Consider the following 16692-nt stretch of genomic DNA (forward strand, 5'->3'; position numbering starts at 1 on the left):
TTAAAGTCCTGTATCATCATTATGAGAAGTGATTTTAGATCTGAATCTTGCTTTTCCAGTGTGATGGTATGTCCAGGACTTGCTATGGCGGGAGTATTGGGTTCTGATGATGGCAAGTGACTTCGGTTTGTGTTGCTTATATTCTTATGCTTGCCTCCTGCCATTTGGTTATCTCTAGTGCTACCTGCCCTTGCCAAATCTGACTGGAGCCTGTCCTGTGATCCTGGGCTTGTTAGAGCACCTGAGAGTGGAGCTTCCTCTGGGTGTTTTGAAACTGGCTGTAGAGCTTGCACCCAAGGTCTGCTCAGGGCACCGGTTGGCCCAGACAGACTGGAAGGAACCTGAGCCACTGGGCTGGCAGAGTTCCTGTGTGCCTGGTCCCATTGGTCCCAGTTACTGTCGGTGTTGGGACAGAAGTTGTGACCTCCTCACCTCTGATCCTGGGTGTGTTAGAGGGCTTGGGAGTGGAGCTTCCTCTGGGTGTTATGGGACTGGCTCGCACTAAGAATTCTTAACAGTTGAGCATCTTCCCAGTCCCTCTTACCACAGGTTTTTATCATTTGCTGTTTTTTGTTTTGATCCTTCATATTTAGTGTAAGACCCCTCTTCAGAGGCCATGTTCACTCATGGCCAGCAGAGGGCTTGGTAGCCAGGTGGAGTTTGAATGACAGAGTGTATGAAAAACACTATTTTCAGAGTTAGATGATTGTGAGAGCAAAGGGCAATGTTGTCTGCACATAGACATCAGGGCCATAGGAGAGCATTGGGCCTTGGTGTTCTTTATGAAAGGTGTGAGTTGCTAGTCTGCTCAGTGTAAGCCAATCATCATTGTCCAATGTGCAGGCAAAGACTTCTTCCGAAATCTCGGATTCCATCCATCCCTTGCCGTCTTACAGCCCTCTCTTGGTTCAGGGTGCCAGTGTCTTTCCTTGAATGGTCTCTTACACAGCTTTCTTCCTTGGTGGGTCAAAGGGGTTTTATTGATGAGGAAGTTGATGTCAGCTCTGTCTTTAAAACCCTTGGGGACACCTGCTGTCCTCAGGATGAAAGCTAAATGCCTCTGCTTGGGCGATTTGTGTCACGTGATCCTTGCCTTCTCTCCATTGTTCTCCCCGTGACTCCCACACTCGTGGAGAGACTTCTCAGCTGCTCAACCCACAGATGCCAAAGGCCCCTGCTTCCTCCTCCTGCCTGTACATCCCACAGCCTTCCTCTGCAGGGCTTCTCTTTTGATCTGCCATCTAAGGCTAAGCATTGACTTCATTTCAGTCCTGGAATCCTCTCAGATTCTCAGCTCAGTGGCTCGTGTGTGTGTGTGTGTGTGTGTGTGTGTGTGTGTGTGTGTGTGTGTGCACGCACGTGCGTGCATGTACATGTGCTCCTGCATGTGCTTCTGTTTGAGTGTGTCCATTTTAACAATGTTTAAGGATCTACTACATACTGCTGTTCTATTGCACATTCCTTCCTTTAATAGTTTGAGCTTCGGAAGCCTAAAGACTGTGGCTTGGTTTTGAATGCTCACTGGTGAGTTAAAGCAAATGAATAGAAGCACTAAAAACTGGCTGTTTGCACATTCAGGCTTGGAGAACTTGGTTTTGATGAATTGCAACAGCAAATGAAGAGAGCAAAACCAGTTCCCCCTTGTTATAGTCTGTGTGTTAGTGGTGCTAATGATTTTGAGTGGTCATCTATATTTACTTTTAGACTGTGGCTTTCTGCAGAGTCTTGGTTAGCTTTGTTTTTTGAGAGAAGGTCTCACTATGTAACCCTGGTTAGCTAGCCTATAGCTCACTGTGTAGACCCGGCTGCCCTCACACATGGCCAAGATTCTTTTTTTTTTTTCATCATGGTTCCACTGGAGCTTGAACCTAGGACCTTCAGCATGTAAAACGGGTGTGATCACAGCTATGCCAAGGAACACAAAGTATAGAAAGCTCCAGGAACTTGTGTTCATTTTAATGGGAGCCAGCATCTCAGTGGGGTTGGTGTTGGGGTTGGCATGATTGACTGGTAATAGTGTCAGGGTTAACAATGGAAAATAAATCTGGGACGCTCACCTGTACACTTTAAAGAAGACGAGAGTTTCTGGCTAGGTGAGGATAGCTTTTCATCCAGAACCTCCCATCTTAGGAAAGCCCAAAAGTGCCAAATAGCGTGAACATATACATACTTATGGCTGAGGAAAACTGAGCCCACATTATGGAGGATTTTGGTGGAAACACTTGGAAGAAAAATAATGCTATTTCCACTAATGTCATTGATGCCTTTCAGCCCTAAGGAGCACACTTTGACCAGCTCATTCCCCATAGTGAGATGGTAACTGCCACTCCATTTGGGGCTGTGAAGTTCAGCAAATAAAAACAACAGGCTGCCCAGTTAAATGGATTGTGATCTGTATCAGATACTGAACGCATAGCCACACTGGAAAAAAAAAAAAAAGTAATCACTGTTTATGTGACATTCCGAATTAAAACTGGGAATCTTGTTTCATTTGGCAATTTTGGCCATATCCCAAATCTTTCCCTCTGGTTTGCCTCGCAAAAGCCAAGGATGACCCCAGCAGGGTCACCAGTGGCTTCTGTCCCCAGCAGCATGCTCCTAAGGACTCACCTCAAAGACACGAATATCTAGCCATTCCAAAACTACTCTCATCTACTTTCTAGTCTGAAAGTGGAAAGTAGTTTCTTGGTTAGAGCACTCATAGAGTATACCGACTATAGCTCCAAACACAAGAAGAGTCCGTGCTAATGGTGTGCATTGTAGCTATTGGCTAAAGCACAATTCAGTGACAAGCCTCTCAGACATGGCAGCTTACCATGGTAACCGTTGCCTTCCCTCCTCACCCCAGCTAGGAAGACTATGAAAAAATTTCCAAGGTCCCGGGACTTGACATCATTACTTCCCCGGCCTCTGGACACTGAATTTCGATATAATTACCAAATTCCAGCTAAGATTCCTGAGTTGAAGGATTTTAGCTTCAAATATGGATGCTACTCAAACCTACGGGTTCCTTCCCAGGGTCTAGGTAAGTGAGCCTTTGTATAGTACAGCTGCATAGGGACCCACCAGGGCTCCTCATGGGTCTAACACTGAAGCTAACACCGTGGCACCAACTTTTGAAAAGAAAGAGTTTTATTGTTAACTGACAAGGAGGGGGCTTGGGTCTGTCTCTAACATCCATTAAACAAAGAGACTAAAGTCCAGGACAAGTCAGAAGCTGGGGCTTTTTTTTTTTTTTTAATGTGTATGGATGTTTTATTTGCATGTGTATCTGTGCATCACATGTGTGCCTGAGGAGACCAGAAGAGGGCCTTGGATCCTCTGGGACTGGAGTTTCAGGTGGTTATGAGGTACCATGTTGGTGCTGAAAATTGAACGTGTGTCCTCTGCAAGAACAGTCAGTGCTCTTAACCCCTGAGCCATCTCTCCAGCCCCTGCACTTAGGGCCTTGGGTCTGCGCTGGTGTCCAATGTGCGGAACCAGTTGTGAATTATACCTACACTGTGATTGGAAGTCCCCTGCATCTTTGCCACTCTGGCTCACCCTGCCCGGCTCCTGATGAAGGTCTCTGAGTAATGCTTCTCCGTCTTCAGGTTCCCATCTTTGGGTTTGAGCCCTGAAATTAAAGTTTGCACAACAGTTGTTTTATTTGTTTTGTTTTGTTTTTAGAAACAGCAGTTGCTGCTATGGCTTGATATCCCCAGCTCCTCACTTCAGGACTAATTGGCATAGAAATCCCTAGCAGACAGTATTGATAATAGCTATGCAGAATGCCCATGCCGCTATAGCTCCCAAATTTAGGGTGAGGGAACAGTGCATCCCAGAAGGCTGCCAGTTTATGCCTTAAAGAGACGGCACTATGGGTTCCCCAGGTAGAGCAATGATGGAGTCAGGAGATGCCCTGAAATGACAGATTAGAAGGAATCACATTAGATTTATCAACCACACAGCCTCAGGCTTAGCTCTCTATCTGATCGAGAGTGTTCTCTCATGATCCTGATTCCTATCTCTTTTGATAGGAATGTTTTTAGAACTTCTGTCACCGGGCAACCTCTAAGCCACTTGTTAAGAAAACAGCTAGATGGGCTGATGAGATGGCCTATTAGGTAAAGGTGCCTGCAGCCAAGCCTGATGACCTAAGGTCAATACCTGAAGCCTGCATGATGGAAGGAGAACACAGAACTAGAGCCTTGGATCGTGTGTGAATTCCAAGTGGTAACAAAGAGGAGTGGCCCATCTTTGCAGAGGGCTAACTCCATCCTTGATTATCACGCAGAGCAACGCTCCACACTCCAAGGTGGTGACTTCATTGTCTAATCAAACTGCTTAAAACTTCTTACAGCTGGGAGAGTTCTTCCTCAGCTTATATAGCCACTGATTGTTTCTTAAAGGACATTAAGGAGTAGAAATCTTCAATCTCATGGAAACCACTGGCCATGCCTCCTACGTGTTCTTTCTCAGTTAAGACAGACTCTGGTGTTCTCCCCAAGGTGTGGGAACACTGAGGTCCCTTCTCCAGCCCATTCCTTATATTCGATTCCTTAAAAGGGGACACCTAGAGACAGGGACAATATTTGAGGTGTTAGTGCTTTACAAAAGTTGGACCACTTACTTTTTTAAAAAAATCATCATCTTTTTAAAACATTATGTCTTCCTTTTTTAAAATTATAGCTCTACAAATTCCAGGATCCACATTAACTGAGTCATAATTCAAATATGAGTGGTTGGGGTTGCCTGCTTCTGTGACTGCTTCTAGTCTGAACAGCACATGCTTGCTAAAATGCTCATCCTAAGGCTTCCTAGGTCTCATCAGAAAGGGGTCTCTTCACCGACCCCTCGGAGGATGCAAAGGGATGTCCTGAGTGAAAACGAAACTTTTACAAAGTCCATTTGTTCTTAAGCAAGTGGTAAACATTACCCACTGTGTAAGAGCATAAGACATGTTTTTTTTGAAAATGGCGACAACACTGAAGCTTTTGGGTCATGCCTCCCATCCCTTTCACTTCCAGCCCTCAGTAGTTTGGCATCGCCTCTCATCATTGGTAGGATGACTAGGTAGCTTCCGGTAAGGATACTGGGTAAGGATACTGAGTAGGCTTCGGGCTGGACTGGGGGTTGGAGGGGGAGGGGTGTGCTTGAATAGTGACAGTCATTCTCGGCTTACTGACAGCCCGTGCTGCCCACCCTGTATTACTGCAGTGCCCTCTGTGCTGTGTAGCTATATTCGGAACCAGGAACGAACAAAGAAGCAGACTACGTACGAGAGTGACTACGGGAAAGCCAGCCTAGACTTCTTGACAATCTTAGACTCATTCACGCCCTCCCAAATCCAGGAGTATCTGCAAAGTATTTCCTACAAAGGTAAGAAGGCTCAAGTTACTACTTCATACATTCATCAGAATAGTGAATCCTTTTTTTTTTTTTTTTTTTTTTTTTTTTTTTTTTTTTTTTGGTTTTTCGAGACAAGCTGTCCTGGAACTCACTCTGTAGACCAGGCTGGTCTCAAACTCAGTGAATGCCTTTCTTAATATGCTGTTCCTATTGCTAATAAGCTGTTCATAACCGCTGGAATCAAATAGAGAAAAAACAAAACTCCAAAAGGCAAAGACTACTTTGAAAAAAAAATCTCATAGTGCCATGCAAATCTCAATGTATTGAAAATTTACTTTGCTAAAAGGCACACCAGAGACTCCTCTTTCTGCTTGTTCACATAGCTCTAAATGTTAGGTGTCTGGTCTCACCTCACCTGTGTGTTGAGCTGATGGCTTCCTGTTTTTCAAACAAAAGATGGCTTTTGTACTCTTGAGTTTTGTTTACTCTTTACTTCCTGTCTGGCTGTATGGTTTCTTTTTAGTATCAGGCTGTCACACACAAGGATCCCTGTAGTTCACACCTACTCACACACAGGGTGGAGTGTAACGGGCTGGTCGGGAGCAGCTTTGGGATGTGCTGTCACCTGAGAAAGTCAACAAGAGAACAAACAAGCCTGAGGAGAGAAAGCAGTCTTTTCCCAGAGCTGCCTATCAGCAGCCTGTGTGTGTGTGTGTGTGTGTGTGTGTGTGTGTGTGTGTGTGAGTTCACAACCCAGCATAAGTCCAACATTCACATAAGGTGAATTTCTATGCACAGAAGTGCTGTGACCACTACAGAACACTCTAGTTTCCAGAAGAAAGTAAGAGAAACATAAGAAGGTCTAATATTTTTGTGTTCCCTAAGATGGCTACTGTACGCAACTTCATGCAGAAGGCAGTGTGTGAGCACCAGCGATGTCCTTTTGTGTGCCAGGCTTGTGCTGCAGATGGCTCCCAGTTGCTCAGTTGCTCTTTGGTTGCACCTTACCCTCCTCTGGGTCCCATCAGGCCTCATCTGTTCCAACCTCCCCTGCCACAGAGCTGACTCTAAAACGAATTCCACCCAAACCTCACCACTGAGATATCTTGCTCCAAACAAGACTGAAGCCCTACTGTGTGCTTGCACATGGACACCAAAGGAGGCTCTGGGATGTCTAAATTTTCCTTTTCCTTCTTGCTTTTTCCTCGCTCTTGAATCAGAAGCTCAATGTTGACTGGGTTGGCTGACAGGCAAGCTCCTTAGGAGCCATTTGTCTTTGCTTCCCAGTGCTGGGATTAATAGGCACTTGAAACCATGCCTGGCTTTTTTATATGGGCAATGGGGATTCAAACTCATGTCTTTATGTTTGCAAACAAAGTATGTGGTTTTACTCACTGAGCCATTGCTTTAGCCCCTTATACTCTCATTAAGGATGGAAAACACCTACACACACACATGCTCACAAACACATATGCACACTGCACACACATGCACTAACGTGCACACGCACCTGTGAGCATACACATACACACACATCCCAAGGAGGAGAAACGGGTGCCTGGATGCTGGGTGTCAGGGCCGAGCAGCTGCTTTGCCTCCTAAGGAAGCCGAAATGTGTTTTCTCCGGGGATCTTCATTCCTCTCAACAGATTCCTCAGGGCCAGGCTGTCTCTTCAGGAAGAACCAAGAGGCTGCCAGAAGTCTGCTGCTCTCAAGTCCCCGAAGACACAACAGAAGCCAGAAAGAAGCCCACCACCAAAGCCAGGCTGCCTGCCTGTTCTCTTCACCAGTTTTGGTGCAAAATGTGTAAAACCACTCTGCATTTCAAGGGCTCGTTGTACCTTTAGGAGCTGAGTTCCTTGGCCCCACAGAAGGAGTAATTTTGCTACCTGCAGAAGCAGCTAGCATCTGTCCATGGACCAAGGACTGGTCATACCATATGCAGCCATCACACTGGACACACTCTGGTTTCCTACTCTCTGTTCATGAGCAATCTTGGCCTTGATCCCCAAGACCAAAAGCCAGGGACGCCTCTGCTAACTGCTGTTAACTTGACATCTGTTCTCCCCAGGGAAAATGAACTCTCTAGTCAATAAGATTTATCTATCCAGTCAGGATCACCTCTTCCAGATGCTCTAGCCAACCAACAATTCCTTCTTGGTTCCCCAGGGATGCACTGGAAGGCAGGTACCTGGAGGGAGGCATATGACCCAAAGCTTAGCCGGGCTACTGAAGAAGCCATTCTGTGCCTCCTGCTTTGATGCCCTCATCCATGAGTTCAGTTGTGGGGGAGGGAGGCAACTGGCGGGTAGGAGGTTCCCTTAAAGTTTTTATGCAGTCAACCTCTTGTCATCGTCTAGTATCAGGGATGATAGGAATGCCTGTGCTGACAAGCCAGATGCATTTTCACAGCGTGTGTGTGTGTGTGTGTGTGTGTGTGTGTGTGTGTGTTCAGCTGGCTTTCAGATGGAAGAGACCCGAAATGTCTCAGACTCGGTTATTACTGGCTTTGCATAAGTAGCAAGCTTTTGTAGAATAGACCAGAGCTGTGGTATTTTGATGGAAAAAGGAAGAGAAGGAGGGAGGCAGGAGGAGAGGAATGAGAGAAGAGAGAGACAGGGAGGGGAGGAGAGGGACAATAGTCTTCCTATCTAAGTAACACCCCAGTCAGGGTGAAGAGCTGGCAAGCTGAGGAAGGGAGAGGCGGAAGCAGCGCTGGGAACCGAAGCCTAGAGAGGCACTGAGAGCAGTCCTCTGTGTCCACGAACTCTCTGTTGGCACTGTTTGGCACAAACATCTCTACTGTGAAATCTGAAACCCTTCGAGAACCCATGGGACTACAAGTGAAAAATCCCACACCCTTACTTCACACCAAGAGTCACAGTCAAAGCACAGGCATGAGAAAAATGTTGAGCGCAATTATCCCAGGCTTGTGGATACCCAGTGGACTGAAAAGGGAAGTGAGTTTTGTTTTTAGACTTGGATCCAGTCTCCAAGAGACCTCACCATGTATGTGCCCGTATTCCCAAATCTAAAAGAATATATCTGAAACGTGTTGAGTTCTGAGACTTTTGGGATAGGGATGCTTAAACCCATATTGAGTCTTTTTCTAACTCAAGAAGCTTGGCACTGTGTTCTTGGTGGACAGTCTATGTTCAGAATTCTTTTCTCGCCTGAGTTTTATTCAGGAGCTGCTTGCTCCTGCATATGCTATCTGCTGGTAAATTGTCATCTACCCACTCTCCTCCCACTTGAGTGATAGAATTATCTTGAGCCTGGTTTTCTACCTATCTTTTCAAGCTCTGACTCCCTAATTTTTCCAACACAAAATTCACAAGGTATTTCTCCCAAGGCTGTAATTCAGAATGTGTAGATTGGGGCTGGAAAGATACCCAGTGGTTGAGAGCACTGACTGCTCTCCCAGAGGATCTGAGTTCAATTTCCAGCATCTATCCGGCAGCCCCAAACCATCCATAACTCCAGTTCCAGGGGATCTGACATCCTACTCTGACCTCTGTGGGTACTGTATGCACACAGTGCACAGACACACATGCAGGCAGAACACCCATAAACATAAAATAAAATTTTAAAAAGAATGTATGTATGTACCCACTCTGCAAACTTCATTGTTTGTATGTCTATCATGCTAACTTAATACAAATAGAAATAAAAAGAAGCCAGCAAAGGTGGTGCATGCCTTTAATCCCAGCAGACAGGGCTGCTCCAGCAGAGAGAACAGCATAAAGTCCAGAAGACACAAATTGGGACAAGGGAAGCAATATTTGTACAGAGGCAGATTAATTAGATTGCTGTATATGGTAAGGCTGCATGGTCCAATGATGGCCATCTGGAGACATGGAGAACAAGATGGCTGCCCAAGCCAGGAAGTGCACCACTCCCAATCAGGAACCACATTAAGTCCAGACATTCTCTAGAGAATCTTGGGGTCCATGGAGGCCACAGAGGTCAGCACAGCACAGCCACAGTAGAGACAGACACCCCAATATCGGCTCAGGTTGAGGCATTTACCCGCAGGCTGTTTTCTCTTTGGATTTCTTTTATCCAAGTCATCCTTTGAAAGTGCCACCCACATTGAGGTACCACCTTTACTCAACCTTTCCATGAGTTGATCATCTCTGGAAGCACCCCAACAAACATACAGCTGTGCTCCACTAGTCCTCGGCATAGCTGAATCCAGTCAAGTTGGTCAATCAGGAGCAAGCACCACAAACATAGCCAACAGCAGCCCAAGACAGCTGGTGGCCTTTTGATCAGTGGACACTAGGTCATCTCTTTTGGCTAATAGGTCCTCAGCTTAATTTACCCTTTGCATGTCTTCACTATGAGAAGGACATTGCTTCTATACTTCAGCATAAACTCCAAAAATACTACAAACTGAATGAGGGAGCGGTGGGTGACCGCATTTGGTGACGACACAGAACATTCAAAATCCCCACATGCAGGGGGATATCAAGTGGAATCACTCAGGGAGAAGCTCTGAAGTCTCCTTACAAAGTTAAAAATATGTCTACATCACAGCTCAGAAATTCCGTTTCTGGATATTGACCCTCAGGAAAAGAAGATGTACAGCTACAAAAAGACTTGTATAAAAATATTTTAAACAATTTCATTTCTTAATATCCCAGAAGTGGAAATGTTTTCTGGCTTGTTTTGTGTCCAGCTTGACATTAGCTGGAGTTATCTCAGAGAAAGGAGCTTCAGTTGAGAAAATGCCTCCATGAAATCCAGCTGTAAAGTGATCAAGGGGGAAGAAGCCCTTGTGGGTGGTGCCATCCCTGGGCTGGTAGTCCTGAGTTCTATAAGAAAGCAAGCTGAGCAAGCCAGGAGAAGCAAGCCAGTAAGGAACATCCCTCCATGGCCTCTGCATTAGCTCTGTATCCTGATCTGCTTAAGTTCCAGTCCTGACCTCCTTTGGTGATGAAGAGCAATGTGGAAATGTAAGCTGAATAAACCCTTTCCTCCCCAACTTGCATTTTGGTCATGATGTTTTGTGCAGGAATAGAAATTCAGACTAAGACAGTCCCCACTTCTATCATTGAGAAAATGGATGAAGTGTTGCTATTTTAACAGCTTGTCAGTAAAAGGGAGCTCATTCCTGATGTATAAAACCAGGTGTATAAACTCCATTCATTTGAAGGTTTACAGCAGGCAAATTTCATCCATGGTGAAAGAAACCAGACCAGAGGCTGCTTTGGGACAATGGTGTTAGCTGAGAAGTGAGGAGGAGGGCCTTCTGGGTGGTGGGAATAAACTTGTCTCCAAATGGGTATGACTCATCTGTGTACGAAAGTCAACTGACACACATTGCACATAAGGTCAGTGTATTTTGTTCTGTGGGACACATCTGAGTTTTAAAGGGAAAGGCTGGGATCAAAGAAGGTATGGGACAGAGTAGGAATTGCTGGAATAAATGTAACAATAGAGAACACAGAATAACCACTTACACACAGTTGAAAAAGTTTCTGTGGTATCACACAAACACAAGAGCAAAGCAAAAAGTAGCCTAACAAGGAGATTTGTTTTTGTAAAACGTGTAGGCCATGACCCAAACTGAACTAGCAAGGCCAAGGTGGCCTCTATCTCTCATCCTTAATACAAGGGGAACCTGGTAGTTCCTCTATGGCCTTGGTTCAACCTCACAGCCCATTACTGATTGGAAAGGGGCAAGGAAGAAAGGGAGGGAGGAGCGCTGCTCTCAGCCATCAAATTCTGGGAGGTCAGCAGGAGGGCTTCTCTGTAAACAACGTAAACAACGTTTTACCCAGGTAGGGCAATTAAAAGTTTTGAATTCTGGGCTGGAAGAGATGGCTCATCAGTTAAGAGCATTGGTTATTCTTTCAGAGGTCCTGAGTTCAACTCCCTGCAACCACATGGTGGCTTCACACCATCTATAATGTGATCTGATGCATTTATGTACATTATATACAGAATTATATAAATACATACATATTTATGTAATGTACATATTTTTGTACATTAAATAAATGTTAATTTCTTTGCATAAAAGTTAAGGTGGGAGAAACTTATGATATATTGGTCCTTGGTGGTCTAGTTTTATTTGATAGAAATAATTTTTCTTACTACATACACACACGCACACACACACACAGAGCCTTGATCTACCAGCATCTGCTGGCACTGTAGCATTGAGCAAGAGGTTGAATGCGCAGTGACAGTTCTGGGAATTCCGGGTTTTATGGTCTCACTCTATATGAATGTTATCAAAATTGGACGGTTACAGCTGTTCAGAATCACACAGGACTCGGTTTCACAGATGAGGAGCTAGAGGCCGAACTGAACTGCTTCCCAAAGGCACACAGTTATGGCTCAAGACAGCGAAGCCTATCGATGCTGGGTGGGAAGAAAACGGCCCTTATGTCTGTCTACAAAGTGTTCAGGGCAGGTCCCAGTTTTCCTCATCACTGTAGATTACTGTGCACTGTATAAAGGCAGTTGCTATTTAATTAATGGCACACATTAATTTAATATGTGACATCACACATATAGTATGCTTAGTCCTTCCCATGGTGCAAAGTAAGTACTGTGATCCACTTCCAGAGATGAGAGAGAAAGATTGGAGGAGCTTTCCAGGAGGTGGCTGTGCATGCATTTAATGCCCTCCCTTGGAGTGCAGAGATAGGAGGATCTCTATGAGTTCAAGGCCAGCCTCGTCTACAGAGGGAGTTTGGACAGCCAGATATTTGCTTCTTCCTAGGATTCTGCTGTTTCATAATGAAATGGGAAACACCTACTCTTCTTCATTTGCAGACCGACAAATCCTTGAACGCTTTATCCATTCTCACTGTGACATTGAGGTGGAGCCTAATGAGAAAGGAAAAAAAAGTCACAAGAAGAGACCCTGAGACCGGTGGACAGACACAGCCCCAGTTTTCTAGAATCAAGAAAAAAAATAGGTGAAACTTTTTCAAATATATTGTGCTAGTATGGACATGTATGTTCTGTTTAGCTAAAGTAGAAGGATTTAAAGTTCCAATTTTCCCCCTGACATACCTTTAGCTGTGTCTTGAAGGTTTTGATGTCATGTCTTTATTTTTTAATTTATTTAATTTTTATAGCTTTTGGTTTCAATCTTGAGGTCCTTGGCAGAGAAACTTCAACTTCCCAATAAATGAAAAGATTTGTAAAGATGTTTCCATTGTTGATTTTTGTTTTGAATGCTAGACAAAACAATCTTCAATTTGGGGAATTCATCAAAGCTTCCCTGGATGTGGCTAATCCAGTGTATGATTAATTTCTACTTTACAAGAATATATGAGGAAAAAAACATTTATTACTTCTAAAATCCTTATTGTTATCTTAACTGTATTCTTGAACTATCAAGTTTTGAAAAAAAAATTTTAAAACATCAAACAGTAAACACAGTCTTGTTAATCTCCCCATGCATTTTTGGAATTTATTTTCATTTTAAAAAATTTTTATTTTATGTGTGTAGTTGTTTTGCCTGTGGGTATGTAGTGCTCCACATAGAGGCAGTGCCCAGAAAGGCCAGATGAGGGCGTCTGATCCCCTGGAAGTAGAGTTACAGACAGGATCTACCACGTGGGTGCTGGGAACGGAACCAGGGTCCTCTTGAAAGAGCAGCCAGTGCTTCTAACCGCAGAGCCATCTCTCCAGCCCACTCTGCTTTATTTTTGACCACTGGATTATGTAAAGACACTCTGCTGACTTTCTCATTATACCATCCTTTTAAAGACTTGGTAATTGCTTTCAGATTAAATTACATTTGAATCACAATTAACATCACACTAATCTGTTTCTTCTTCTTCTTCTTCTTCTTCTTCTTCTTCTTCTTCTTCTTCTTCTTCTTCTTCTTCTTCTTCTTCTTCTCCTCCTCCTCCTCCTCCTCCTCCTCCTCCTTCTTCTTCTTCTTCTTCTTCTTCTTCTTCTTCTTCTTCTTCTTCTTCTTCTTCTTCTTCTTCCTTTTTTGCTTCTACTCAGTGAGTTCCTCTGCCACCCACTCCTCCCTGCCTCAATTTCAAGTCTGTTTTCTCCCCTTTTTAAGTTTCATGTGTGTGGATGTTCTGTCTAAACATATATATGACCATGCTTGATAACCTGGGAGGTCAGAAGAGGGCAATAGATCTTCAGAAACTGGGGTTATAGATGGTTGTGAGCCACCATGTGGGCACTGGGAACTGAACTCAGGTCCTCTGCAAGAGCATTCAGTGCTCTAACCACTGAGCAACCTCTACAGCTCTCAGTCTGCGTTTATCTCTCGCTTGCCTGGTTTTATCTTGTATAACAGGGCAGACTGTGCTTTGATACTGGAGTTTACTCAACCCCACAGTGATGGTGAGCCACCCGGTTTGGGGTTTTTTTGTACCATGATTGCTATTTGCCACCCTTCCTCTTCCATTTTTCCCAATTTCCTCTACCTTTTAAGCATGCAGTTTTCACATCCACTCTTTATCACACACTGTTATTACTAAATTTAAGTTCCTCAACCCAAATGTGTATGTGAATGACACGATCCCTATATTCTCAGTGCCTTTGTTTGCTCAGTCCTTCCTTTGTCTACTGTGAGGAAAAAAAAAAACAAAAAACATTTTGTTTTCTCATTTTGTGTTTTGCTTCTAATTCCCTGGGCACACAGCATGAGCTCACTCCAGTTTAGATGCTTAGATTATTTAGAGTTTGTTTTATTAGAGATTTCTCCGCTGTTTAAATTTGGAGTCATAAGCATGTTCTACATTGTCAATGGCTTGCTTATTAATACAGTCCATTATATAGAGCAGTCTCTGCTTCCTGCTCTCCTTATTTCTCTGCATCACAAGCTCCATGCTCTGATTTATACTCAGTTGGTGAGAAAACCTCCCATTGAGGGCAGTGCTGCAAATCCTTACTTGTTCAAGCATATTGTAGAACTCGCTCCATAGAGCAGGCTGACCTCAAACTCACAGAGATCCGCCTGCCTGTGCTTCTGGCGTGTGAGAGTAATTTGGGGCTTTTCTATTGCCCCTGGTGACACGGAGACCTGGTATGCTTATTTAAAGCTTTAGGCACTAAGCTGGGCAGGTTCTGAGCTGTTCCAACCAACCATGGTGGCCCAGCCTACTTCCCAGCCACAAGTCCCATTGCCTGACATCTTGGTCTTACCCTGTCCTCCTCCTTCATCTGTGTCCTCATGGTGACTCTGGTGATCTGTTCAAGGCAAATGTCTCATGGCGAGTCTCTCATTTTCTGGTCCTCACCAGAGATCCCCTCCCTGGGATTAGAAGTCCTGCCTTATTCTCTCCTGCCCAGCTATTGGCTAATCAGCGCTTTATTAACCAACCAGAGCTAAGGAGAAACAGTGTTTAAACAACACTGAGACAGGAATGCTTGACAGTGCCAGTGTCTGGACTGCCACCACATCTCTGGGCACAGTAATCAGCGTCTGTAGAACCCCTGCTTAGGATCCCTCAGTGAGGGGCTGGGGGTGTGGCTCAGTGGTAGAGCCCCTGCCTAGAATCCCCCAATGAGGGGCTGGCATGTACAAGCAGTAGAGCACTTGCCTAATAATCATAAGGCCCTGGATTAAATCTTCAACAGGAAGAAAAACCAGTCAGCACACAAATCCATCCCCCAACACTGGAGTGCTGGGATTAAAGGCAATGTCCACCACACCCAGTTTATATTTTAATGTGAATGTTTCCTTTTCCTCCCTCTCTCTTTTTCTTTTGGTCAATCGTGTTATTTATTTATTTATTTATTTTACTATATCATCTTCACCTTCACTATTGATTTCTTGTTTGCATTGCTTGTCCATTGATTGGTTGCCCCAGTTTTTCCTGTATGCATCTAGGATTAATCAGACTTTGTACCAAATAACATTGCCCCCAAAGTATTTGCAGGTCTTTTACATCCATGTTCCCTCTTGCTCTTTTGCTAATGTGATGTTTATTTTATTTTTACATGGGATATAAATACATGTTTCTGTGAATTTTAGACAGACATTGTTAAGCAAAATTAGCTATTTACAGCCCTTAACATTTATCATCCGTTTAGCCCTTTTCCTTTCTATACATCTGAGTTTGTTTGGCGCCATGTTCCTCTCTCTGAAGAATTTGTTTCTAACATTTTTGTAGCTTTTCTCTCTGGTAGCCCCTTCCTGTGCGGTATCAACCTCCACAGGAGATGGAGTGAGTTTAAGGTTACTTGTCAGGGTTACCATCAGAGCACCAAAGGCCTCCAACATTTCTCTTTCACTTTGTGTTTGCCTAAAAATGCTATGTCTTCTTCATTCACGAAAGGTAGTTCTTCCAGCCACAGGATTCTTTTCCAACAGGTTTTGGTTCTTTCACCTACCGGTGGCTGGTGTCAATTCCAAAAATGTCTCTGTTTTCTCTTGTTGTCTTTGTAAGTTTCCATCTTTTGTTTTCAATATTTTGAATGTGCTATAAATTTTTTTCCTCTATGGCCAGCTTTGGTATGTACTCTGCTTATTGTTCTCTGAGCATCCTAAAACGATGATTGAAGCCTGTTATTAGCTTTGGAAAGTTCTCAGTCATTGTGTCTTTAAATATATCTTCTACTCCCTTCTAGTTATGTATCATTTGATACTGTTACACATTTCAACAGTGTTTCTTCTTCTTCCCTGATTGTTTTTGCCTTTTATACTTCAGTTAGGCTGACTTTTATTGAAGCATCTATTGAAAGTGGCATCCATTGACTGTCTACCACGGTCACTAGTTCTTTTCTCGTCTAAATCAAGCCTACTGTTCAGCCTCCGAAAGGGTTGTTCATTTCTGTTGCCATGTTTTCATGATGAACATTTCTGTGTCTGTCTTTCTGTGGATTCCAGCTCTACTGAAATACATTTGGTATTACATGTTGTCTGTGTTTCCATTGGAGACTTTAGCATTTTAATCGGTTAATTAAAAATTTAACATCTGGGGCTTCAGAGATGTTGCAGTGTTTGATAGCACTGTCTGCTCTTGAAGAGGCATCTGTGACTCCAGTTCCAGCAATCCAGCTTCCTCTTCTGGCTTTCTTAGGCACTACATGCATGTGGTGCACAGATACACAGGCAAGCAAAACAGGCAGATAAAATAAAGAAAAAATGTAAGACCCTGTCGGGCCTTAACTTACCAGAGATCCCCTGAGTGAATCACATGGAGCCTGATCGATGCAAAGAACATGAGGATTTTTATTTCAGTGCACTGAGGCTGCTCCTGACTCTCAGGAAAGGAGGCCACCCCGCACAGCTTGTTCAGTGAGCTTGTATACAATTTTCAGGGCAGCAGCCATTAGACACAATGTGATTGGTAGAACAGTGTGACTTTTTAAACGGATTGGTCTTTAGGGAAAGAGGTGGCAAGGACTTCCCTTGTCTGAAGA

General features: G+C 44.0%; 1 protein-coding gene across 8 annotated transcripts in view; it reads left to right on the forward strand.

Annotated features, from left to right (window-relative positions):
* Tex26 (testis expressed 26) overlaps positions 1 to 12498 on the forward strand; it is a 33941-nt gene extending 21443 nt beyond the window's left edge. For 3 of the 8 annotated variants that reach the window (XM_031338811.1, XM_031338812.1, XM_031338807.1), the window contains exons 5-7: positions 2849 to 3025; positions 5200 to 5361; positions 12121 to 12498. In XM_031338811.1, coding sequence (XP_031194671.1) covers positions 2849 to 3025; positions 5200 to 5361; positions 12121 to 12215 — 434 coding nt within the window. In that variant the 3' untranslated portion in view covers positions 12216 to 12498. Of the gene's footprint in view, positions 1 to 2848; positions 3026 to 5199; positions 5362 to 6980; positions 7445 to 12120 lie in introns of those variants that run through there. The other 5 variants (XM_031338805.1, XM_031338806.1, XM_031338809.1 and 2 more) reach the window with 4 other exon arrangements.
* Positions 12499 to 16692: the final 4194 nt, after the last annotated feature.

The sequence above is a fragment of the Mastomys coucha genome, unplaced genomic scaffold, assembly GCF_008632895.1.
Source record: "Mastomys coucha isolate ucsf_1 unplaced genomic scaffold, UCSF_Mcou_1 pScaffold22, whole genome shotgun sequence".
In the NCBI taxonomy this organism is placed as follows: domain Eukaryota; kingdom Metazoa; phylum Chordata; class Mammalia; order Rodentia; family Muridae; genus Mastomys; species Mastomys coucha.